We start from the raw sequence: 26986 nt of genomic DNA on the forward strand, positions 1-26986 counted from the left end.
CAGAAATGTGCCAGAACCCATGCATCAAGGTGTATAGACATTGTGCACCTCTAAATCTCAGATTCAGGCTGTGTTTGAGCAGAGATAAATCGTCTGGGCTTTCATAAACTGGATAAAGTTAGAAGAAATTCCCATATTTATTCTGTCTTGAAAAATAAACTGTTGATCACATGACAGTAACATGTTCATATTCAGTAATTGGTAACACTTTTTAACATGGCATAAACTGCAACTTTATTACATGGTTATAAATCTATCCTTAATTATCAGACAAACAACAACAATCCATGAAAGTGGATTTCATTTGAACTTATCTTATCATTCTCTATAGAACCTCTTTGAGGTTTGATTCATATGTGAGACCTTCTACATGAATCATCTATGATCTAATTCTGCTTACAGTACAGACACACTATGAAAGCTCAATGTGTACAGATGTCGGATCTTAAAATAGTCCTACAGCAACAGGAATGTGAATTATTATGTGGATTATAATTCATGGATATTTTTGTAGGGGTTGATACGTTTTTCGTAACGGAAAACTAAGTGTGAAAGATTACAAACTTCAGAAGCCTTTTTTAACCTCAAATACACTACAAGTTTAAAATGTCATGCATTTTCCTGCAACAGGGTGATCAAATTAAGATCCTACATCTGTAGCAGCTAGGGCTGTAGCGGTCACAAAATTTTGTTAGCCGGTGATTGTCAAGCAAATAACTGTTGGAATTCAGTATCATTGAACGCGAAGCCCGACAACCGCCGAAACATCTATTCTATAACGATATGAATGAATGTCACTCTGAACTATCCATTCTAACCACGACAGAGAGAGGGCGGACAGACACTCCAACAGAAACAAACTTTTCAACAGAGATCCCGATGACACACTGAGCATAAATATATATATTTATATTGATTGCAATTATTCCCGAATGAGTGAGCGTTCATGTGCAAAGGATTAGCATTTCAATTGTTATAATTATCAACTCTGTAGTGACTTCTCAGCTGACCCCCACTCCCCTTTTGTCTAACAAGCCGCCATGCCGGTTTAGCCCACTAGGGCACATTCCCCTGTCATTTCTTGTAACCAAATTTACTTTGTTTGTTTGTGTGTGCACTTCTGTGATTGTTTAGTTAGTTAATAAATAAATGATTGAGACAATTGATGTATGGATGACTCATAGTAAAGGCTGGGTTCATGCAGATCAACAATTTACGACATTCGGAATGAGACTAACGTGAGGTAAAATAAATAATTCATTAATTAAGAAGACTAATTGATCAGATATTAAAATATCTGAAAGTTGTATTAGGAAAATTATAACTTTGTAATATTTTCCTTGGTGCCCTGACTTCCTAGCTAATTACATTTGCGTGATTAGTTAATCACGAAATGCTAATTACAGAGAATCTTTGATAAAAACTAAAAGTCTTCAGTTAATGATAGTAAAGACACGACAATACTCTGAGTTGTCCTGATCTGGCTATGCCAAATGGCTTTGGGATATACTAGTTCATTTAGCAGAAAAGATTTGCTTAGAAATCCGTGGCATTATTTTATAATATGAAGAATACAATTGAACAAAGCCGAATAAAATAGAAAGGGTATTTTCTCTAAACGATCTGAGGGAGTGCACTGTAATGAGTGGTTAACACAAAATATGTTTTCCTATATGCATCATTTAGAGTTATTAATGTAACTTTTGTTGTTCTACAAACAATGTTTTGATTGTAAGACATTGTAAGGCTGCATGATGAGACTCTAATGATGATTTGAAAAAAGTTGCTTGAAAGGCATGAGCTCTGCTTAGTTTTTTTGCGCAGGCTGTACACACTACATTAGTCACTAGAGGTCGACCGATTATGATATTTCAATGCCGATACCGATACCGATTATCAGAGGATCAGAGGACTATTTGTAATAATAACAATTACAACAATACTGAATGAACACTTTTATTTTAACTTAATATAATACATGAATAAAATCAATTTAGTCTCAAACACATAATGAAAGATGTTCATTTTGGTTTAAATAATGCAAAAACAAAGTGTTGGAGAAGAAAGTAAAAGTGCAATATTTGCCATGTAAAAAAGATAACATTTAAGTTCCTTGCTCAGAACATGAGAACATATGAAAGCTGGTGGTATTGGATGTTCTTATAGGCACTATAGTATTGTCAGCCTAATCTCGGGAGTTGACAGGCTTGAAGTCATAAACAGCGCAATGCTTGAAGCACAGCGAAGAGCTGCTTGCAAATACAGGAAAGTGCTGTTTGAATGAATGCTTATGAGCCTACTGCTGCCTACCACCGCTCAGTCAGATTGCTCTATCAAATATCAAATCATAGACTTAATTATAATATAATAACACACAGAAATACAAGCCTTACGTCATTAATATGGTAAAAAAAAAAACGATCATTTCGAAAACAAAACGTTTATTCTTTTAGTGAAATACGGAACCGTTCCGTATTTTATCTAACGGGTGGCATCCATAAGTCTAAATATTCCTGTTACATTGCACAACCTTCAATGTTATGTCATAATTATATACAATTCTGGAAAATTAATTAGTCTTTGTTAGGAAGAAATGATCTTCACAAAGTTCGCAACGAGCCAGGCAGCCCAAACTGCTGCATATACCTTGACTATGCTTGCACAGAACACAAGAGAAGTGACACAATTTCCATAGTTAAAATAAATTCATGTTAGCAGGCAATATTAAATAAATATGCCGGTTTAAAAATATATACTTGTGTATTGATTTTAAGAAAGGCATTGATGTTTATGGTTAGGTACCCATTGGTGCAACGACAGTGCTTTTTTCGCGAATGCGCTTCTTAAATCATCACCTGTTTGGCGAAGTAGGCTGTGATTCGATGATAAATTAACAGGCACCGCAGAGATTATATGCAACGCAGGACAAGCTAGATAAACTAGTAATATCATCAACCATGAGTAGTTAACTAGTGATTATGTTAAGATTGATTGTTTTTTATAAGATAAGTTTAATGCTAGCTAGCAACTTACCTTGGCTCCTTGCTGCACTCCCGTAACACGTAGTCAGCCTGCCACGCAGTCTCCTCATGGTGTGCAATGTAATCAGTCATAATCGGTGTCCAAAAATGCTGATTACCGATTGTTATGAAAACATGAAATCGGCCCTAATTAATCGGCCATTCCGATTAATCGGTCGACCTCTATTAGTCACTTGACAAACACTTGATAATGCCTAGAATTTCAAGGCGGCATCCCTTTTGTGCGGCCAAAATGCACCCTAAAAAAAATCCATGCCTTTATTGCCAGTGGCCAGTGTGCCGTTCTCCCTGTGTGTTGTGCGCTCCATCACATGGTCGGGTCTTTCTCACAGGCTACAAGTGAAGACAGACACATCGGGGATACAACTGCGCGCGTCCTTATCCAATTCCGAGGTGCGTGCATATCGAAGAAAATGGAAGAACTGTCTACATTTACTTTTCGTCAGCCAACAAGAGTAGGCTTAACGAACAGCAAAATCACTAGCCTATGTCAATCTACTATCCCCATAGTACCATGGTCAACCTATTCTATTAAATCAACCTATTCTAATAAATATTTCAAACATAGTCTGAGACAGTTGTGGGATGCGATAGATCCCAAATTAATACAACCACTACCATCAAAAAAACGTCTTTACGCAATTTGGCTGACAAAACAGATCAGAACGTTTAGCTTAAGATGTTGATAAACTATTAGGCTATTTTTTCACATTATAAGCGCAGCAATGAGGAAATGGTAGTAGGCTATAAGCGCAAATGTTCCATTAGCAGAAAACATAATTCTCAAATGTGACCACAAATGTATTTTTATTGGGAAAATTATCTTCCCAAAACTTGAAACTCCCACGCTGCTTATGTGTGCCAGTTAGGCTCTACACCCCTTGTAAAGCTAATTAATGTGCTTAATTTTAAGAAGTTATTTGGCCACTTTAGTTGTGATTACAAACCTTATCAAAACATTTAGGACTATGGGCTAGGCTACATGAGGTGTGCAACTTTGATTCGAAAATGTCACCAAAAAAAGCATGTTTTTCTTATGCTGGGTATCATTCACATGTGATAATATATAATTCACAAGTAATAGGCTAATATTGTCACCCATCAGACTATTCTTGATTTAATATTTACATATACTAAATAATATATGTGTGAAATTTGTTTGGATTTATAATGGATCATTATCATGCACCTATATTGAAACTGGGGCAGTGGAAAAAATACATGTCATCTATGCACTTAAATAGCGAATGGAAAACAATTTAGTTTCACGCCAGCCAGGTAGGCTATACTCCTGTTGTAAATATAAGCAATGTGCTTATTATTAGGAAAAATCAGGAATACATATAGTAAGCCTATAGAAAGCTGATGGGATCCTCCTCTTTTTATTAGTGGCCGTCACTCTGTTTTCTCGCGCAATTGCATAGCCTATTGAAATGTTGCGCAACGTGAGCTCATGGTTGATTGATGTCAGAGTGATTAGCGGGACAATAAAGTGCAGGGTCCCAGGCAGTTCCCAGATCTAAAGCCATCCATTCAACACCCCCAATTTATCATGTAAATACCAACGGTGACAAGTTAGAGTTTATTCCTTTCACTCAAGTATGTGATCCCTCTGCACTGTCTTCCTCACTGACTCCTGATGAAATCAGATGCTTTCGCATAAATGACTACATAAAATATAAATGGTTATATTTGTTCTCTGTCACTACTCTTTGGAACTTAGCTTGCTCTGTCTGTCTAGCGCACTGAGGAAAAACCCTAATAGCAGAACTGACTAAATAAGATTGATAGCTCAATTCTTGGGAGATAAAGGTGAAAATGACAAATGAGCAGTAAAACCGACCTTTTTGTAGCATTATAGAAAAACACATTGGTTACAATTGACAGCCCATTTAGAATTCATGTATATCATTTTTAAATAGTCTAGATAGAATCCCATCAGTCCTGTTTGAATGTTTCAGCATTTCAGCAGCAATATGTTTTTGTGCCATTGCAATGCTATATGGGTGTGAAGGTTATCATCATGCAGGCAATGTGTGTGTGTGTGTGTCTGTGCGCATGAGGATGGTCTGATTTATTGATCTGCTCCTCATAATAGGGGGAATTACTCCTCAGGGCTGGGTAATCACTGCAAAACAGCCCGATCACAGCACTTAGCTAAGAGTAACAGTCTAATAGTGTCTGCTAAAGCAATTTCTTTCAATATCATACTGGGAATAGCAAAATGATTAACTAACACGTATTAAATGAGGCGTGCTACTGTTTTTCTCTTAGCAGGAGACGGGTTTTGTGGAACACTCTGAGAGTAAATGATAAAAAGGACACTGCATATTTTGCTAAGTGTTTAAGTGTTTTCATAGTTCCTTCAGTAGCTTCCATTCGGGAGGCCTGAGGAGCCATAGAAAAACACAAGCTGCTGTTGATCCTTAGAAGCTACATTAACCTTTAGGTCTTTCACTGGGTGTACTGTGATCACATGTTATCCACAGTACACAAGGCTTACAATAACACTCACGTTTTACTCTTACTGTCCAAATGTCACGTCAGAGAAAATGAAAGACCTTGTGCACAAAGACAGGCATGTAATATGTTTCAGCCCAAAATGATGTTCAGACACAAGCCAAGCGTTGTCTTTACACAAACACGTGTTAAGACAACTAGTGCATCTTCTCTTCAGCTACTGTGTAATCACAAACACTCGCTCTCTCTCTCCAAGATGACTCAATATCACACAGTTAGAGTCCCTCCACAGTAATCCTTGCACATTCTTATAACACCTACTGTACCAATCTTGAAGATCTTTTGGAGCAATCCTTATGTGTAAAACATCTTCATTCCAACCCTCAGTTTCAGTTATTTTTATCCTCAGAACTAATTTTCTTTCTCCCTCGTTGCTTTATCAGAGATGGGAAAAAGTACAAAAATTACTTTTCATACAGGGCAGAAAACTCAGAATTCCAAACGTGTAGACTAGAGCATTTGGGGGTCATTGGCATTGTGAGACACAAGCTGAACACAGTGATTGGAACATCTATCTTGTTTGCTCACCAGGCGGGAGCTCCATTGGAAACAGACACGATTTATGAAAATAACTCAGATGTTGAGAGCTGAAAGAATGGGAATGAGCTGGTAAGTTTTTTTTTGTTGTTGACAAAAATAGAAGCCAGTAAGAATAATAAAAATAAAAACAGACATAAAAACTACCCAATTATCCTATGGCTACATACAGGATATTATTCTCCATCCACAGCTCCAGGCGAGTCTCAACCACATTCAAAGCACTGTACAGAATAGTGTGCTGCTGAAATGACACACATAACGAGGTCAAATTAATAATAAAAGCCTGCCGGCACACAGCTGGTTCAGAGAAAGAGTACATTGTTGGGGATGGAAAGACTTAGCTAGACACCCTATTGGATGCGTGCTTCGTGCTGCAACAGCTCCCAATCTGGAGTTGAAAAAACTGCATCAGGAATAGCTCAAAGACCCCCAAAAGACAGAGCTTGAGGGGGGGAGAAACTGCTGTGTTCTTCAAAGGAAGGATGAATCCATGTTCTTCTACGGATATAGGCAGTCTGTAGCTTTTATTGATCACAAAGCAGCTAGGTAAACAAACCTACATGGTGAAAGTACACTGAGTGGGACTATTGCATTTGTATTTGAATGACAGATACACACAATATCCAGTACCAGTCCAAAGTTTGGACACACCTACCCAGGTGACTACCTCATGAAGCTGGTTGAGAGGATGCCAAAAGTGTGCAAAGCTGTCATCAAGACAAAGGGTGACTACTTTGAAGAATCTAAAATCTAAAATATATTTAGATTTGTTTAACACTTTTTTGGTTACTACATGATTCCATATGCGTTAATTCATAGTTTTGATGTCTTTGCTATTATTATACAATGTAGAAAATAGTAAACATAGAGAAAAACCCTAGAATGAGTAGGTGTGTCCAAACTTTTGACTGGTACTGCATGTTTTATATCTGTGCAGCAGCATTTGCCACATTACCCCTTTTTCTTCCCTGTTCACTCCATGTAGCTTCCTCCAGTAACCACGAGCACAACTGTTCCTTGATTTAAACTGGCGGCTTTATTCTGTAGTTTTAGTCAGAATTATCACCTTCCGTGAGAACTATAAAGTAAATGAAAATACAGTTAAGCACACTCTTACAACCTTCTTGTCTTACGAGTGACTTATTAGCTTGGTATAACTCTGAAGTGCTTACATACATAAACAGTTTAGCCGTAGCTATAACAGTATCAGATTAAACACATGAATAAAGGAAAAATACCTCATTGGCTGCTTATTACAGAAGGGTAGGAAATCAAATCTTCACACTTATTATTACTGGGATGATTTCACGCTTCATCCTTAATTATTATAAAGTTACCATTCTAACATACAAACTTCAACCTTCACGAACTACACCCGAAGATATGAAAACTTAGCTAACACAGCGTGGGATTGCCTTCACTCCAGAGGTGTGCTGCTACGATAATAATACCCGTTACAACAGTTCTTAGCCATGTTGTTCCGCTTGTCTTGTCATTTCCCCCGCATAGCGAACACGTAAACAATTCCAACAAAAAAACAATGACATAGACTTACAGGTTAATTGTCAGTTACACTCCACAAATCATTTTTTACAACCCTTCAACCCATACCTCAGCTTCTTGAAAATAGAATTATTGAATTTATTTCAATATTTTCCCCCACATTGACACTGCTCTGCATGAGCATTCCAACTCCAGAACCCCAAACAACCCTCTCAGGCTAGTTCTTCTTCAGTTGATAGAGGCCCCTCTAGCATTTTGACACTGAATCAATCAAGCCAGACTTGAGTGCCTACTTCACATGTCTAATTCCACCATTCAGCTCCTCCACTGAAAAGCACTCACTTGCTCATTGACCCTAAGCATTTGCATTGGACAACTTTACAAAACCCAGCATATATACCAGAATAACTGGCCAACAAAATATAATGAAATCTGTCTTCTGCACTCCAACAAAACAAATTTTGAAGTCAAGGGGAAAAGTGAAAATAGTTTCATTAAAGCTGACTTTGTATAATGAACGAAAATATAAACGCAACATGAAAAGTATTGGTCCCATGTTTCATGACCTGAAATAAAAGATCCCAGAAATGTTCCATATGCACAAAAAGCTTATTTCTCTCAAATGTTGTGCACAAATTTGTTTACATCCCTGTTAGTGAACATTTCTCCTTCGCCAAAATAATCCATCCACCTGACAGGTGTAGCATATAAAGAAGCTGATTAAACAGCATGATCTTTACACAGGTGCGCCTTGTGCTGGGGACAATAAAAGGCCACTCTAAAATAGAGGTGGACCGATTAATCGGAATGGCCGATTAATTAGGGCCGATTTCAAGTTTTCATAACAATCGGAAATTGGTATTTTTGGGAGCCGATTTTTTAAATGTTTTTAACAATATTTTTTAAATACCTTTATTTAACTAGGCAAGTCAGTTAAGAACACATTCTTATTTTCAATGACAGCCTAGGAACGGTGGGTTAACTGCCTTGTTCAGGGGCAGAACAACAGATTTTCACCTTGTCAGCTCGGGGGATCCAATCTTGCAACCTTATAGTTAACTAGTCCAACGCAATAACGACCTGCCTCTCTCTCGTTGCACTCCACAAGGAGACTGCCTGTTACGCGAATGCAGTAAGCCAAGGTAAGTTGTTAGCTAGCATTAAACTTATCTTAGAAAAAACAATCAATCATAATCACTAGTTAACTACACATGGTTGAGGATATTACTAGATATTATCTAGCGTGTCCTGCATTGCATATAATCTGACTGAGCATACAAGTATCCAAGTATCTGACTGAGCGGTGGTAGGCAGAAGCAGGCGCGTTAACATTCATTCAAACAGCACTTTTGTGCGTTTTGCCAGCAGCTCTTCGTTGTGCATCAAGCATTGCGCTGTTTATGACTTCAAGCCTATCAACTCCCGAGATGAGGCTGGTGTAACCGAAGTGAAATGGCTAGCTAGTTAGCGCGCGCTAATAGCGTTTCAAACGTCACTCGCTCTGAGCCTTCTAGTAGTTGTTCCCCTTGCTCTGCATGGGTAACGCTGCTTCGATGGTGGCTGTTGTCGTTGTGTTGCTGGTTCGAGCCAGGGCGGAGTGAGGAGAGGGACGGAAGCTATACTGTTACACTGGCAATACTAAAGTGCCTATAAGAACATCCAATAGTCAAAGGTTAATGAAATACAAATGGTATAGAGGGAAATAGTCCTATAATTCCTATAATAACTACAACCTAAAACTTCTTACCTGGGAATATTGAAGACTCATGTTAAAAGGAACCACCAGCTTTCATATGTTCTCATGTTCTGAGCAAGGAACTGAAACGTTAGCTTTCTTACATAGCACATATTGCACTTTTACTTTCTTCTCCAACACTTTGTTTTTGCATTATTTAAACCAAATTAAACATGTTCCATTATTTACTTAAGGCTAAATTGATTTTATTGATGTATTATATTAAGTTAAAATAAGTGTTCATTCAGTATTGTTAGAATTGTCATTTTTACAAATAAAAAAATACAAAAATAGACCGATTAATCGGTATCGGCTTTTTTGGTCCTCCAATAATCAGTATCGGCGTTGAAAAATCATAATCGGTCGACCTCTACTCTAAAAGGTGCTGTTTTGTTACACAACACAATGCCACAGATGTCTCAAGTTTTGAGGGAGCATACAATTGACATTCTGACTGCAGGAATGAACACCAGAGCTGTTGCCAAATAATTTAGTGTTCATTTCTCTACCACAAGCCACCGCCAATGTCGTTTTAGAGAATTTGGCAGTACGTCGAACTGGCCTAACATCCGCAGACCACGTGTAACCACGCCAGCCCAGTACCTCCACATCCAGCTTCTTCACTTGCAAGATCGTCTGAGACCAGCCATCTGGACAGCTGATGAAACTGAGGAGAACTTCTGTCTGGGGAAAAACTCATTCTGATTGGCTGGGCCTGGCTCCCCAGTGGGTGGACCAGGTGCCCAAGTCAAATCAAATCAAACTTTATTTGTCACATGCGCCGAATACAACATGTGTAGACCTTACTGTGAAATGCTTACTTACAAGCCCTTAACCAACAATGCAGTTCAAGAAAGAGATAAGAAATTATTTACCAAATAAACTAAAGTAAAAAAACACAATTCATAACAATAACGAGGCTATATACAAGGGGTACCGATACCGATTCAATATGCAGGGGTACAGGTTAGTCGAGGTAATTTGTACATTGAAGTGACTATGCATAGATAATAAACAGTGAGTAGCAGCAGTGTACAAAACAAATGGAGGGGGGGGTTGGTCAATGTAAATAGTCCAGTGGCCATATGATTAATTGTTCAGCAGTCTTATGGCTTGGGGGTAGAAGCTGTTAAGGAGCCTTTTGGTCCTAGACTTGGTGCTCCGGTACTACTTGCCGTGCGGTAGCAGAGAAAACAGTTTATGACTTGGGTGACTGGAGTCTCTGACAATTTTTTGGGCTTTCCTCTGGCACCGCCTAGTATATAGCTCCTGGATGGCAGGAAGCTTGGCCCCAGTGGTGTACTGGGCCATATGCACTACCCTCTGCAGCGCCTTACGGTCAGATGCCATATCAGGCAGTGACACATCCTATGCCCAGGCTGTGCCCCTTCCCAGTCATGTGAAATCCATAGATTAGGGTCTAATGAATTAATTTCAATTGAACTGCAACTAAGTAAAATCGTTAAAATTGTTGCATGTTGTGTTTATTTTTTTGTTCAGTATAAAATAGGAGTAATAAGCACAGAAATGTGTGCGCTGTAAAAGGTTTCACCTTTTATGGCTATAATTGGTAGATATATTATTATTCCATCACATTATGTTCATCAGTTCACACAGGGACCACATATTACAAGTCAATTACTGAACCTCTTGAATGGTTAATGCTGAATTTTCAGACAAGAGTAGGTTACAGAACAGAAAGACTAATAGGCATAAATCTTTAGTTATGCTTTAAATTATTTTATCGAGGCTTTAAGAAATGCAAGTATTTGAGGAATTCATTATATCAGTGTTTAATAAATTATGTAGTAGCCTACACTTTAGTGAAACTTTTGTTCATACCAATTTAGTGAGCGTCTGACTGTTCTTTGTGAACGTGGCATTACATATATCAGATGTTTATGCAGTTATATATTCTAGGATTATTTATACAGTATCTTCGTTTCTGTTCGGAATGTAGAAAGCGCAATTTGCAAACTCATTATAACCAATTGAAACTGCACTTTGTAATACATACTGTATGGTATGGGATGGACACATTCAGTCAACCCGAATAAAAAAAGTTAGAAACAACTGGTTGTTGGCTAATGTGCAAACTTCTAGAAAGCGATGTAGAGCAGAAGCCGTGATACACTGTAAGACGGCACCTGAGTGGAAATTCTGACACCCTCTCGAGCCTAAACATTTTGTTTTACAGAGACACACGCAAACATAGCCTACATGTTACCTGCGCGCACTCATGCACTTGGTCCGAGTTTAGCCTGCACTATTGCTAAATGCATAGGAACTTATCTTACCTGCATGTGGGATATAGCTTAGATGCGATGATACATGATAAGGAATGATAGTGCTGCTTACCTGTCTGTACTGTGCGTCTTTGGTGCCCAGGTCTGATACTTGCTGCCTACTTAGGAGTATCAAATACAGTAGTGCAGCAGTCCAACAAAGCACCACCAGAGCCAAAGTCAGTTTTCGAGAAAGCCGTTTCATTTTCCTATGAGTTCCTGGAGCAGATATCGCCCCTTTATTGGCGGGGCAACCTACGAGAAGCACATTTCTAGGAAAGTAGGTTCTGGAGACGTGCTTTTGCGCTCTACCCTCATTCTCTGGTTCGTCTTTTCGAACGCTGCACGTCCGCTTGCTCCAGACGCGTGCACAATGACTGCCCTGGTTGCGAGATTCTCTATGACCGAACTGATAGCTAGGCTGTGCGCTATGACTCGCTGGAGCTACGAGGTACGACACTTGATGCCGTCCAGTTTGAACAAAATCAGAGGTTGGCGGGGTACCTATAATATCCGAATTGGTTTAGCACCACCTACCGAGCAAATCATAATGTACATGGATTTGTAGTATATTCTACTTGCAATGCTTATATCAATAGAACTTGATTCCACCCAATTTAACGAATATAGTCTTTAATGAATTATGTAGCCTAGTTCAGCTCCAGTTTGTGTTTTTCCAGAGTTATACGGAAGCCTATTATAATACTGGTGATAACACAGGGGAGGTGAGGTGTGGTTACAGAAGACTAATAGAATAGAATATAATAGAAAATAGAATCGATCTTTATCGACAATTCAGTGGGTTTGGGCATAGGCTAGGACCTACTTCTTTAGTCTTCAGTTACACATGCATTCGCCACTCTGCATTTTAAACTTGTACATATTATACTGTACTTTTGATATTGTCTAATCACACTAAGATGTACTTCTAGAGGGAACTTCTAGACTTAAATAATAAAACGCTTATGGATCACAAAAATATTGTCTTGTTACACCATCTAGTTACACCATCTAGTGGTAGTCAGTCCTCGAATAATCCTTAAACCATTATATAAACTAGTGTAGGCCTAAATGTAGTCCAGCAGGTGTCATACTGGTATGTAAAATAGACTGTAAGAAGGATAGACACTTAGTTTACAAACATCGGGTCACCTTCCTAATATTGAGTTTCTCCCCCTTTTGCCATCAGAACAGCTTCAATTCATCGAGGCATGGATTCTACAAGGAGTCGAAAGCGTTCCACAGGGATGCTGGCCAATGTTGACTCCTATGCTTCCCACAGTTGTGTCAAGTTGGCTAGTTATGCCTTGTGAGGTGGACCATTTTTGATACACAGGGGAAACTGTTGAACGTGAAAATCCCAGCAGCATTGCTGTTATTTACACACACAAACTGCCATACCCTGTTCAAAGGCACTTAATATTTTATCTTGCCCATTCACCATCTGAAGTGGAGAAGGTGGAAAGTTTTAAGTTCCTCAGCGTACACATCATGGACAAACTGAAATGGCCACCCACACAGACAGCTTGGTGAAGAAGGCGCAACAGCGCCTTTTCAACCTCAGGAAGCTGAAGAAATTTGGCTTGTCACCAAAAACACTCACAAACCTTTACATATGCACAATCGAGAGCATCCTGTCGGGCTGTATCACCGCCTGCTCCAGCAACTGCTCCGACCCACAACCGCAAGGGCAAACTACCTGCCCTCCAGGACACCTATAGCACCCAATGTCAAAGGAAGGTCAAAAAGATCATCAAGGACAACAACCACTGCCTGTTCACCCCACAATCATCCAGAAGGCCAGGTCAGTACAGTTGCATCAAAGCTGCGACTGAGAGACTGAAAAACAGCTTCTATCTCAAGGCCATCAGACTGTTTAACAGCCATCACTAACATAGTGGCTGCTGCCAACATACAGACTCAAATCTCTTGCCACTTTAATACATTTTATAAACGGAGGTATCACTAGTCACTTTAAATAACGCCACTTTAACAATGTCTACATATCCTACATTACTCATCTCATATGTATATATTGTATTCTATACCATCTACTGCATCTTGCCTATGCTGCACGGCCATCGCTCATCCATATATTTATATGTACATATTTTTATTCATCCCTTTACATTTGTGTGTATAAGGTAGTCGTTATGAATTTGTTAGAATTCTTGTTAGATATTACTGCACTGTCGGAACTAGAAGCACAAGCCTTTCGCTACACTCGCATTAACATCTGCTAACCATATGTATGTGACCAATAAAATGTGATTTGTTTTGATTTGAATGGCACACATACACAATCCATGTCTCAATTGTCTCAGGGCTTAACCTTCCTTCTATAACCTGTCTCATTCCCTTCATCTACACTGATTGAATTGTATTTAACAAGTGACATCAACAATGGATCATAGCTTTCACCTGTCAGTCTATGTCATGGAAAGAGCAGGTGTTCCTAATGTTTTGTACACTCAGTGTATGTCCTACTATGGCGCTGGCCTTCTACCCCCTCTCTCCAAATTTGGACAAAGCTACGACTTTTGACATCACTGGAGGCTACATTCTACACTGTAGACCTACCATACACTTGAGACAAATTGTTGTATCCTCTCTTCAATTTGTACTTCCGTCATACCCTCCATCATTTGTGGACTGCATCATCAGTACACCTTTTGTAGCACTTTTGTGAACATTTTATTAAAACATTGTTTTAAGTTTTTTATAAAAAATATCTAAATACATCAAATGACATAAGCAATATAATGTATGCGTAGGCATATGAACATTTTTACATAGTACTTTTCTATTTTTCTTAGTAATGTACGATGTAGCTGATGACTGATACAATGTAGCGATTTCGATGTAATTACGCCTTGCTGGTTACTCTGTATTACCGCAAGAGGAGCACCAACAATGAGATGGATAGATTCAACTTGTCCCTCATCCGCCAATATGGCGCTGCCATCACTGCCTTCAGTCGTTGTAATACTGGGAGGGGCTTTGCCAGTAGTTGGGCATTTCCTTTCGGATCAGGTTTCGTTGTCAGACAGGCATTTAAATCTGCTGCAGTAACGAAGCCGGGGAAGCCAGTGACCGCACAACATTCTACGCAGCAGTAGGAATAGTGCTTTATTATAGCTATTTTGTTGTTTCTTCATTTGACTCGAGAAAGGTCTATTATTTAGGACAGTATTTTGAAGCTTCAACCGCTTCAGTATTCAAATGTAAGACGATATCACAATTTGACAGCTAAGCTTGATACGTGCATCATTTTTGGAATTCCTCTACAGCTTGAATGAAAATCGTGCATTATAGCTGTGATATGAAAATATGCATTTAGAAATGATTTAGCATCGCTAGTATGTGTCTAGTTAATTAGCTGGCTTATAGTCGTCTGAATGCATCTGTGTCTCGTGTTTGGCTTGTAAGGACTTGAGGAACGAACGCTTCCGTTGAAGGATGTGTCTGCATATAGTTTGATTGAAAGGAAAAACAAACCATCTACTAAATCAATGACAAAGAGATCCTCCGAATTATTTGAATAGAAGACTAGAATAGAAATAGAAAAATAGAGATCTCTATACAGTATAAGGTTGTCCATTATCGAATTGCATCATGTTCAGCTGGTTGGGTACCGATGACAGGAGGAAGAAGGATCCTGAGGTCTTTCAGACAGTCAGCGATGGCCTCAAGAAGCTCTACAAAACCAAATTGTTGCCATTGGAGGAGCACTACAAATTCCACGAGTTCCACTCGCCCGCCTTAGAGGATGCCGACTTTGACAACAAACCCATGGTTCTCCTTGTCGGGCAGTATTCCACTGGAAAGACCAGCTTCATACGGTAGGTCTGTGTTTGAAATGTCACTGGTAGGTGCTTTGCTTGCCGGTCAGTGGGCCAAAACACTAGTGAGTTATGGTCTGATATGCAAACAGAGGGGACATGAAATGCATGGCAGACACACTGCATATTCACAGCTTGATGCAAAAATGAGCTATTATTGAACAACAAAAATGATCCAAGGGAGATAAATGTGTTAGTTTTTGGGTTGACTGGATGGTTGTCTGGGTTGCAGTTCAACCTTGGGCAGACACAGGTCAAATATTGACACAGTACTCTGACTTGAGAAGAGGGATAACACATTCCAACAGACAAAAAGGCTTTCCTGGTTATATGGCATTCACCTGGTACTGTATAGATGATTTTACAAAAATATATAAGTCGATTATGGGAATCTAGTGTTATCATATGTTATTATCATTGGTGTAAAGTACTTAAGAAAAAAGTACTATTTAAGTATTCTTTTTTTTTGTATCTGTACTTTTCTTTAGTATTTTATATTTTTGACAACTTTTACTTCACTACATTCCTGAAGAAAAGAATGTTCTTTTTCCTCCTTACATTTTCCCTGACACCCAAAAGTACTCGTTACATTTTGAATGCTTAGCAGGACATGAAAATTATCCAATGTTCAAGAGAACATCCCTAGTCATCCCTACTGCCTCTGATCTGGTGGACTCAGTAAACACAAATGCGTTGTTTGTAAATGATGTCTGACTATTGGAGTGTGCCCCTGGCTATCCGTAAATAAAGAAAAAACTAGAAAATGGTGCCGCCTGGGTTGCTTAATGTAATGAATTTGAAATGATTTATGTTTACTTTGACTTTTGATACTTAAGTATATTTTTGCAATTACATTTACTTTTGATACTGAAGTATATTTGTAACCAAATACTTTTAGACATTTACTCAAGTAGTATTTTACTGGGTGACTTTCACTTTTACTTTAGTCATTTTCTATTAAGGTACTTTAACTGAAGTATGACAATTGTGAGCTTTTTCCACCACTTGTTATTATATGGTTATAGATATCATCCCATAATTCTCATTTTAGCCTCTCCAACCTCATGTGTGTTTGTATATGGGAGGGGTTGGGAAAATAATCAGAGGACACATTTCCATCTCATATGGACTAACGCTTCGAACACACCGACAGCGTCGTTGCGCAAAACAGTACGCAGCATCATCTGGATATGTGTGCAACAAAGTTCAACATTCACCTTCTGCTACCATTTCTGTCAAGCTGTCAAAGCATACAGTTTGACGAATACGTTCTATAAATCCAATGTATGCACCACACCGAATGCATTGAAACTGCCTCTGCAACACAATGCTGCAAGGCAAACGCAGCGTTTCATTGGAAATTAATGTAATTCTGGTGTACCAAAATGCAATGCCGCTGTCGGTGTGTTCAAAATACACTACATGACCAAAAGTTTGTGGACACCTGCTCGTTGAACATCTCATTCCAAAATCATGGGCATTAATATGGAGTTGGTCCCCCATTAGCTTCTATAACAGCCTCCTCTCTTCTGGGAAGGATTTCCACTAGATGATGGAATATTGCTGCAGGGACTTGCTTCCATTCGGCCACAAGAGCATTATTGAGGTCGGACACTAATGTTGGGCGATTAGGCCTGGCTCGCAGTCGGTTTTCCAATTCATCCTAAAGGTGTTCTATGGGGTTGAGGTCAGGGCTCTATGTAGGCCAGTCAAGTTATTTCACACCGATCTCGAAAAACGATTTCTGTATGGACCTCCCTTTGTGCATGGGGGCATTGTCATGCTGAAACAAGAAAGGGTCATCCCCAAACTGTTGTCACAATGTTGGAAGCACAGACTCTTCTAGACTGTCATTGTATGCTGTAGCGTTAAGATTTCCCTTCACTGGAATTAAGGGGCCTAGCCCAAACCATGTAAAACAGCCCCAGACCATTATTCCTCTTCCACCAAACATTACAGTTGGCACTATGCATTGGGGCAGGTAGTGTTTCTCCTGGAATCTGCCAAACCCAGATTAATCCGTCGGACTGCCAGATGGTGAAGCGTGATTCATCACCCCCAGAGAACGCGTTTCCACTGCTCCAGAGTCCAATGGCAGTGAGCTTTACACCACTCCAGCCGACACTTGGCATTGTGCATGGTGATCTTAGGCTTGTATGCAGCTGCTCGGCCATGGAAACCCATTTCATGTTGCTCCTGGTGAATAGTTATTGCGCTAACTGCTTCCAGAGACAATTTGGAACTCGGTAGTGAGTGTTGCGACTTAGGACATATGATTTTTACCCGCTACCCACTTCAGCACTCGTGGTCCCATCCTGTGAGCTCGTGTGGCCTACCACTTCGCGGCTGAGCCGCTGATGCTCCTAGACGTTTCCACTTCACAATACAGCACTTACAGTTGACTGAGGCTGCTCTAGCAGGACATCCATTTTGCAAACGGACTTGTTGGAAAGGTGGCATCCTATGACACATTAAAAGCTCTTCAGTAAGGCCATTCTACTGCCAATGTTTGTCTATGGAGATTGCATGGCTGTGTGCTCGATTTTATACACCTGTCAGCAACGGGTGTGGCTGAAATAGCCGAATCCACTAATTTTAAGTGGTGTCCACATAATTGTGGTATATATAGTGTATATCTTCTCTTATCTTACACTAATTAGCTGCATCAATTTTACCTTGTAGTCACAGCCCAAACACAGGAATGTCAGCTACTCCAATGATTTGTCTGAAAACTTGTCCATGACCATCAAACAGATCATGTTTCCATGCTAAATTCCAACATTTCCCTATGGACTGCTTAATGGTATTCCGACCATCCCACTTAGTGCTCATCAAAGGATTACAAGGGCAGATGCAAAAACATTGGACCTAAAAGCAAGTGTTATGGTCTCTCTGAGCCTATGACAAAGCACACTTTGTTTTGAAGATGGGAGGCTAGAATTCAATCGAACTCTATGCATGTCTAGACTTTAACCACTGAACATTTTTCTTTCCTAACATGCAACAATATCAAAAACTTTACTGTTACAGTCCATGTAAGGAAATCAGTCAATTGAAATAAATTCATTAGGCCCAAATCTATGGATTTCACATATGCATCTGTTGGTCACAGATACCCAGAGCATGGGTCAGAAAATCAGTCAGTATCTGGTGTGACCACCATTTGCCTCATGCAGCGTGACACATCTACTTTGCATAGAGTTGATCAGGCTGTTGACTCTGGCCTGTGTAATGTTGTCCCACTCCTCTTCAATGGCTGTGCGAAGTTGCTGGATATTGGCGGGAACTGGAACATGCTGTCGTACATATCGATCCAGAGCATCCCAAACATAATCAAGGGTGACATGTCTGGTAAGTATGCAGGCCATGGAAGAACTGGGACATTTTCAGCTTCCAGAAATTGTGTACAGATCCTTACGACCGCGGATTATCATGCTGGAACATGAGGTGATGGCGGCGGATGAATGGCACGACAACAGGGCTCAGGATCTTGTCACGGTATCTCTGTGCATTCAAATTGCCAACGATAAAATGCAATTGTGTTCGTTGTCTGTTGCTTATGGTTGCCCATTCCATAATGAGCACGCAGATGAGCTTCCCTGAGACGGTTTCTGACAGGTTGTGCAGGAATCATCTGTCTGGGTGGCTGGTCACAGATGATCCCGCAGGTGAAGAAGCCAGATGTGGAAGTTCTGGGCTGATGTGTTTATACGTGGTCACCGGTTGTGAGGCGTTGGACGTACTGAGCGACTAGTCCAGGAGTTATAGAGAGGCAAGTGTGAGACATCAGTCTGGAATCATGTAGAGAATGCCCCTGGCCACGGAAAGCACTTGCTGTGTAGGATCAGGTTGTAAGGTCTGAAAAGCTTTGGGGCACTTCCTAAATGAGCTATTAGCTTTAGGTTGTAGTACTTATTTGCAATCAAGTAATCATATTGCGGTTATGTAATTGAATAGCAGGAGATGAGTAGAGCTTTGTTCTCATGCTTTTGCATATGTGGGTGAGAATGACAGCTGGCTGTGGGTTTGTTGGTAGGGTTCTGTCTCAATCTGGCAAAATGAGTGATCATAATTAGGCAGTCCTTTGAAATCCACAGTGAAACTAAAACAAATCAAAATCAAATCTAAAGTTATTTGTCACATGCCCTAACGAATACAACAGGTGTAGTAGACCTTATAGTGAAATGCTGTAAGTGTTAATTAAGTAAAAACAATTTTTTGAGTAATTAAACAACAGCAGTAAAATAACAATAGCGATGCTGCAGTATATACAGGGGGTACCGGTACAGAGTCAATGGGCGGGGGCACCGGTTAGTCGAGGTAATTTAGGTAATGTGTACATGTAGGTAGAGTTAAAGTGACCATCAATAGATAATAAACAGAGAGTAGCAGCAGTGTAAAAGAGGGGTCTGGGTAGCCCTTTTATTAGCTGTTTAGGAGTCTCAAGGCTTGGGGGTAGAAGCTGTTAAGAAGCCTTTTGGGCCTAGACTTGGCTTGCCGTGCGGTTGCAGAGAGAACAGTCTATGACTAGGGTGGCTAGAGTCTTTGACAATTTTTAGGCCCTTCGTCTGACTCCGCCTGGTATGGAGGTCCTGGATTGGCAGGAAGCTTGGCCCCAGTAAAGTACTTGGCTGTACACACTACCCTCTGTAGTGCCTGCGGTCGGAGGGCGAGCAGTTTCCACACCAGGCAGTGATGCATCCAGTCGGGATGCTCTCGATGGTGCAGCTGTAGAACCTGAGGACCCATGCCAAATCTTTTCAGTCGTCTGAGGGGGACCATGATAGTTTGTTGGTGATGTGGACACCAAGGAACTTGAAGCACTCAACCTGCTCCACTATAGCCCCGTCGATGAGAATGGGGGCGTGCTCGGTCCTCCTTTTCCTGTAGTCCACAATCATCTCCTTTTGTCTTGATCACGTAGAGGATGTTGTCCTGGCACTACATGGCCAGGTCTCTGATCTCCTCCCTATAGGCTGTCTCATCGCTGTCGGTGATCAGGCCTACCACTGTTGTGTCATCCGCAAACTTGATGATGGTGTTGGAGTTGTGCCTGGCCATGCAGTCATGAGTGAACAGGGAGTACAGGAGGGGACTGAGCACGCACCCCTGAGGGGCGCCTGTGTTGAGGATCAGCATGGCGGATGTGTTGTTACCTACCCTTACCACTATCGTGTTGAACGCTGAGCTGTAGTCAATGAATAGCATTCTCACATAGGTGTTCCTTTTGTCCAGGTGGGAAAGGGCAGTGTTGAGTTCAATAGAGATTGCATCATCTGTGCATCTGTTGGGGCAGTATGCAAATTGGAGTGAGTCTAGGGTTTCTGGGATAATGGTGTTGATGTGAGCCATGCCCAGCCTTTTAAAGCACTTCATGGCTACTGACATGAGTGCTATGGGTCAGTAGTCATTTAGGAAGGTTACCTTAGTGTTCTGGGCGCAGGGAAAATGGTGGTCTGCTTGAAACATATTGGTATTACAGACTCAGTCAGGGACAGGTTGAAAATGTCAGTGAAGACACTTTCCAGTTGGTCAACGCATGCTCTGAGTACACGTCCTAGTAATCCGTCTGGCCCTGTGGCCTTGTGAATGTTGGCCTGTTTAAAGGTCTTACTCACGAAGTCGTCCGGAACAGCTGATGCGCTCATGCATGTTTCAGTGTTACTTGCCTCGTGTTTCAGTGTTACTTGCCACAGCTCGCGGCTGTGCTTCCCTTTGTAGTCTGTAATAGTTTGCAAGCCCTGTCACATCCAACGAGCATTGGAGGCGTTGTAGTATGATTCAATCTTAGTCCTGTATTGACGCTTTGCCTGTATGATCATTTGTCGGAGGGCATAGTGGGATTTCTTATAAGCTTCTGGGTTAGAGTCCCGCTCCTTGAAAGCGGCAGCTCTACCCTTTAGCTCTGTGCGATGTTTCCTGTAATCCATGGCTTCTGGTTGAGGTGTGTACGTACGGTCACTGTGGGGACGACGTCATCAATGCACTTATTGATGAAGCTAGTGACTGATGTGGTGTACTCCTCATTGCCATCGGAAGAATCATATTCCAGTCTATTCTAGTAAAACAGTCCTGTAGCTGAGCATCTGCTTCATCTGACCACTTTTTTGTATTGACCGAGTCGATGGTGCTTCCTGCTTTAGTTTTTGTTTGTAAGCAGATATCAGGAGGATAGAATTATGGTCAGATTTGCCAAATGGAGGGCGAGGGAGAGATATTACAGTTTTTAATGTCCCGTTGGTAGGATATACACGTGATCGTAGTTTGTCTATTTTTTTTCTATTGATTGTACATTTGCTAATAGGACCGATGGTAAAGGGAGATTACACACTCACCATCGAATCCTTACAAGGCACCCAGACCTTCGTCCCTGATATCTCTGTCTCTTTCCCCTACGAATGACAGGGAAGAGGGCCTTGTCGGATGTCTGAAGTAAATTCTTACCATTCCTCGGTAAAGAAAAAGTATTCCTCCAGTACGGGGTGAGGTAATCGCTGTCCTGGTATCTAGAAGCTCTTTTCAGTCATAAGACACAGTGGCAGAAACATTATGTACAAAATAAGTTACAAATAACGCGAAACAACACACAATATCACAATTGTTTAGGGGATCGTAAAACAGCATCCATCTCCTCTGGCGCTATTATAACATTCTGTAACCAGACGTGATCGTGGTCCCTTGGTACAGACAGAGAGAGAAATCCCTGAAATGTCCCTCTGGTTGCGATTGTACCAGGCTTACGCTGAATTCCAGGTATACCAATCCCTGGACAAGACTGGATTGGATATGGATCACAGTTCCCCGGATAAAAATCTTTCTCATCTCTGGAAGCTTTTAATATAATTATACTGATTATTTTTGTTGCTTGTGCACTCTATAGTTTACTTTGCTAAATCATATTTTGAAGCATCATAAAGCACTGACAAATCATTTATGCTGAATCCCGGCCATATATGTCAGTTTCAAAAGTTGGAAATGTTTGAATATTTAATCAGCTACGGTTCAGCACTGACCAAGTGAGGTGATGGCTTTGTGTTGGTTTCCTATTCTGCCTCTGACGGTCATGGTTCAGTCCATTGTCAAGAGTTTCCAGAGCTAGCCTCTCTAATGGCTTGGGGATAGAGGAAACTGAGAGGTGGACTGGGCTAGTGTGGCTACTCTCCATTTCTCTGTGGTTTGTGCCGTACGTGAGGCCACTGTCCTGCAGGATAGGGCCATAGGCAGCGTCTTCAGTTTCCTGTGCTGTGGTGCATTATTCATAGAGGATGCGCCTATGTGGTGGCAGCAAGTAGCAGCGGCTGCAGTAGGAAAAGTGGCAGTGAAAGAGCTAGGCCTGTGTTTGTGTGTGTGTGTGTGTGCTGACTCCTCAGTCCTAAGTGTTATGAAAGCACACAGGCTTAGCTCTTTCCTCTCTAGTCTGTTTCCAAACACACACGCGTGCACACACACATACACACTTGCACACACACAAGGTCATTCATTAACGTTGCCATCATGATGGACATAACACAGTCCCTCTGCCTCCCTTCATCTCACCGAAGCCTCAGTGGCAGAGCTGTGGGAAGTAGGCTTGGGCGGTATACCGTTTATACCGCACGCCGGGGTATTTCGAAATACCGAGGTACCGTATGATTTTAAATGCCATAAATAACAATAACAATAATATATATTTTTTTTTAATGCGGGGGGTTGGGGGCACCAACGTCTCACGGGGGCTGCGGGGGTGCATGCTACGCCACTCCTTATAACTTATAAGTTAAGAATAACTGGAACAATTCTAAGATGTGTCAAATAAAGGATATGCAGCTCAGGGCTCCAGCTATTCATTTGGTTTGCTAACTATCTAGCAAAGTAGCTAGATGTCAAGACCAAGCTTCTTGGTTATAGTAAAGACATTTAATCCCCACTTGGATCAAAATCCTTTTGGGGGGGTATAGCGCCCCTTGTGTGCACTTCCGGTAATACCGTATACCCCGGTATGGTACAGAAACGGTATGACGGTATGGAAATCTAGATACCGCCCAACCCTAGTGGGAAGGATAAACATCTGGGTCTGGAAAGTAAGACAATATATTCTGGTTTGTGTCAGTGCTCCTCACATCTATCATTGCAATGGCACTGTGTTATGGAGTTAAACAGTGTATACAGAGAAACTGTACTAGCCAGCACTGTTGACCCCTATGACAGGGTGTGTGTAGAGTGGATACATAGAGTATCAGCTGGATGACCTCACATCTGTTAGTGCTTTAAGTGTTGAAAGTGGTTTAAAATGACAATTTATTGCCATGAGTAATGAATCACCAGAGAAATCTAGTATTTACGATTCAATGCATTTGTAGGATTCTGCACATTCTATAGAATTATGCTAAATCTTTACAATATTACACACAAATCTCTATTTAGAAGAGATTTGACATCTGTGATATCAATTCAGACTCATTCAAGTATAAACTCTTGGACCGTGACCCTATAATTCAACATTGCTAATATTTTAATTGAAAAGGTGTACAAGTTTGCCATGTAAAGGGCAGATGTATAGGGGTTGTAAAGTAACAGGTCAACTAAGATAGTGGACAATAAAGAAAAGCGTAACCAGAGATCCATGTCTCCTGTTACTCCCCAGATACCTGTTGGAGCAGGATTTCCCTGGAATGCGGATCGGGCCAGAGCCCACCACAGACTCCTTCATTGCAGTGATGCATGGAGACACGGAGGGGCTGATCCCTGGCAATGCCCTGGTGGTCGACCCCAAGAAACCCTTCAGGAAGCTCAACGCCTTCGGAAATGCATTTCTCAACAGGTGAGACTATAACAATCCACATGTAGTGTTTTTTATTCATCTATAGCAGTGGTTCCCTTTTTATAGTCCTGTACAACTTCAAACATTCAACCTCCAGCTGCGTACCCCCTCTAGCACCAGGGTCAGCAAACTCTCAAATGTTGTTTGTGGCCATCTTTGTAAGCCTGCCACACACACACTAAACAATATGTTTATTAAACATAAGAATGAGTGGGAGTTTTCGTCATAACCCGCCTCATAGGAAGTGACAAAGAGCTCTTATAGGAGGACCAGGGCACAAATAATAATATAATAATAATCAATAATTTTGCTCTTTATTTGACCATCTTATTTGTTAATTGAAAATTGTGAATAACTTTCCACAGGTTAATGACAAGGGTGTGCTTGAAAGGATGCACATAACTCTGCAATGTTGGGTTGTATTGGAAAGAGTCTGTCTTAAATAATTTTCCACACACAGTCTGTGCCTGTATTTAGTTTTCATGCTAGTGAGGGCCGAGAATCCACTCTCACATAGGTACGTGGTTGCAAAGGGCATCAGTGTCTTAACAGCGCGATATGCCAAGGCAGGATACTCTGAGCACAGCCCAATCCAGAAATCTGCCAGTGGCTTATGATTAAATTCAATTTTCACAGAACTGCTTGTTGCAATTTCGATAAGACTCTTGTTCAGATATCGGTAAGTGTACTGGAGGCAGGGCATAAAAGGGATAACGAATCCAGTTGTTTGTGTCATCCGTTTCGGGAATGTAGCTGCGTAATTGCACACGCAACTCACTCAGGTGCTTTGCTATATCACATTTGACATTGTCCGTAAGCTTGAGTTCATTTGCACACAAACAATCATACAATGATGGAAAGACCTGTGTGTTGTCCTTGTTAATGTAGACAGAAATGAGCTCCAATTCTTAATCATAGCCTGAATTTTGTCCCGCACATTGAATATAGTTGCGGAGAGTCCCTGTAATCCTAGATTCAGATCATTCAGGCGAGAAAAAATATCTCCCAAATAGGCCAGTCGTGTGAGAAACTCCTCATCATGCAAGCGGTCAGACAAGTGAAAATCAGTTAAGACAACTTTAAGCTCATCTCTCAATTTAAAAAAAAAACGTGTCCATACTTTGCCCCTTGATAACCAGCGCACTTCTGTCTGATGTAAAAGCATTACATGGTCGCTGCCCATATCATTGCATAGTGCAGAAAAGAGCGAGAGTTCAGGGTCCTTGCTTTAACATAGTAAACCATTTTCACTGTAGTGTTAAAAACATCTTTCAAGCTGTCAGGCATTCCCTTGGCAGCAAGAGCCTCTCGGTGGATGCTGCAGTGTACCCAAGTGACGTCTGGAGCAACTGCTTGCACGAGCGTTACCACTCCATCTCCCTGTCATGGCTTTTGCGCCATCAGTACAGATACCAATATGAGCAGCAGCTACGTTTGGCTACATATGGACCGTTAGTGGAGAGAGTATTGGTTCATGTAATTGGATGTTAATTATTTGACTAGGCTACCTGTATTTGACATTGAATTGTTTTTTCACTAAACACTAGATGGTTTAAGTTTATTTTTGACAGTGAAACGAGGCTACTCAGGCGAGAAAAAAACCTCATCCAAATGTATAGCCCTGTTGGAAAGTATAAATGGACTGTTTTTAAATGTGAATCACATTTTTATTTGGCTTACTCCGACGGCGTTGCAGGTATCCCAATTTGAGAATACCTGCTCTATATAGTTAGATGACTCATGTTTGTATACAGCAAATGAAAAGTGCACTGTTACAGGTTGTTTTTAGATGCCTTATCAAAGATAGAATGGTGAATGTTCAGTAACTAATTAGCATTCAATATCAATACTGTGCATCAGTTTTTTGAATTCCACATTCTAAAGGCCCCTGAGAGAAGAAGTTTTTCAAACTTGCTTTGAGCTCAAATGGCCAAAAGATTTCTCTGGAACTCTACTAGTTAGTCATGTGAGTGTTTCTCTGTGCTCCTGCTGAGTTTCCAATAAGTTTCAGATTACAATTTAATTAGAAATTCCAATTTGTTTGAGAATACCCCCACACTTTGATTTATGTATGGAAGCAATGTAAGTTGCTTAGCTTACTGATGCCAAAGTATTAAATATTTCTCAGTTGGCATGAAACTCACAGTCCTTGAGAGAAGGAAAGGGAGGGAGGCGGACTGAGTGCAGGAGCGAGAGTGAAAGTTAAGTTTAGCCTGCCTCAACGGTAGCTGTGTTTACTATGTCACAGGATGATATCATGTCACAGGATGATATCATGCCACGAGGAGAGACCTGCTACACAAGCTCTACATTCCACCTCTGATTGAATTTCCCTCTGCTCACCGTCCAGGGGTTTCCCCTTTTAGTGGCAGACCGTCAGTGGGTCTGTTAACCTTTATCATCTGATGTGCGCGTGTCATACATACCTCACACCTCGCTCTGGGTAAGGGCTCGCTGCTTATTGCCTTATTACCTATTAAGTGTTTCTTAAATATGCTATTCATACTTTGGATCACGAGAGGTTGAGGGAGCAATCAACGTAGGGCTTCCAATGTCAGCACAAGGCTGTGGTCTAATAGCGTGTGTCCTAAGGGAGATGATATGAACACATGGTTTGTGATGGTTTCAGTAGGTGGCTCTGATGTTAAGTAGCAGAACAAATGTGTGGAGTAAGGTTTGTTAGGGTTCTTGGCTTACGGCCGCTCTTTGTCGTACCACAG

The 26986-nt window shown here is 40.8% G+C and overlaps 2 protein-coding genes across 4 annotated transcripts in view; one reads left to right on the forward strand and one right to left on the reverse strand.

The window, feature by feature from the left end:
* LOC139415154 (UDP-N-acetyl-alpha-D-galactosamine:polypeptide N-acetylgalactosaminyltransferase 14 (GalNAc-T14)) overlaps positions 1 to 12099 on the reverse strand; it is a 119403-nt gene extending 107304 nt beyond the window's left edge. Inside the window, exon 1 of the mRNA XM_071163022.1 lies at positions 11698 to 12099. Coding sequence (XP_071019123.1) covers positions 11698 to 11829 — 132 coding nt within the window. The 5' untranslated portion in view covers positions 11830 to 12099. The remainder of the gene's footprint in view (positions 1 to 11697) is intronic.
* A 2563-nt stretch (positions 12100 to 14662) lies between these two features.
* Positions 14663 to 26986, forward strand: part of LOC139415155 (EH-domain containing 3) — a 35071-nt gene continuing 22747 nt past the window's right edge. For 2 of the 3 annotated variants that reach the window (XM_071163023.1, XM_071163025.1), the window contains exons 1-2: positions 15091 to 15466; positions 24090 to 24266. In XM_071163023.1, coding sequence (XP_071019124.1) covers positions 15240 to 15466; positions 24090 to 24266 — 404 coding nt within the window. In that variant the 5' untranslated portion in view covers positions 15091 to 15239. Of the gene's footprint in view, positions 14849 to 15090; positions 15467 to 24089; positions 24267 to 26986 lie in introns of those variants that run through there. The other variant, XM_071163024.1, reaches the window with a different exon arrangement.

Source organism: Oncorhynchus clarkii, chromosome 8 (genome assembly GCF_045791955.1).
Source record: "Oncorhynchus clarkii lewisi isolate Uvic-CL-2024 chromosome 8, UVic_Ocla_1.0, whole genome shotgun sequence".
NCBI lineage: Eukaryota > Metazoa > Chordata > Actinopteri > Salmoniformes > Salmonidae > Oncorhynchus > Oncorhynchus clarkii.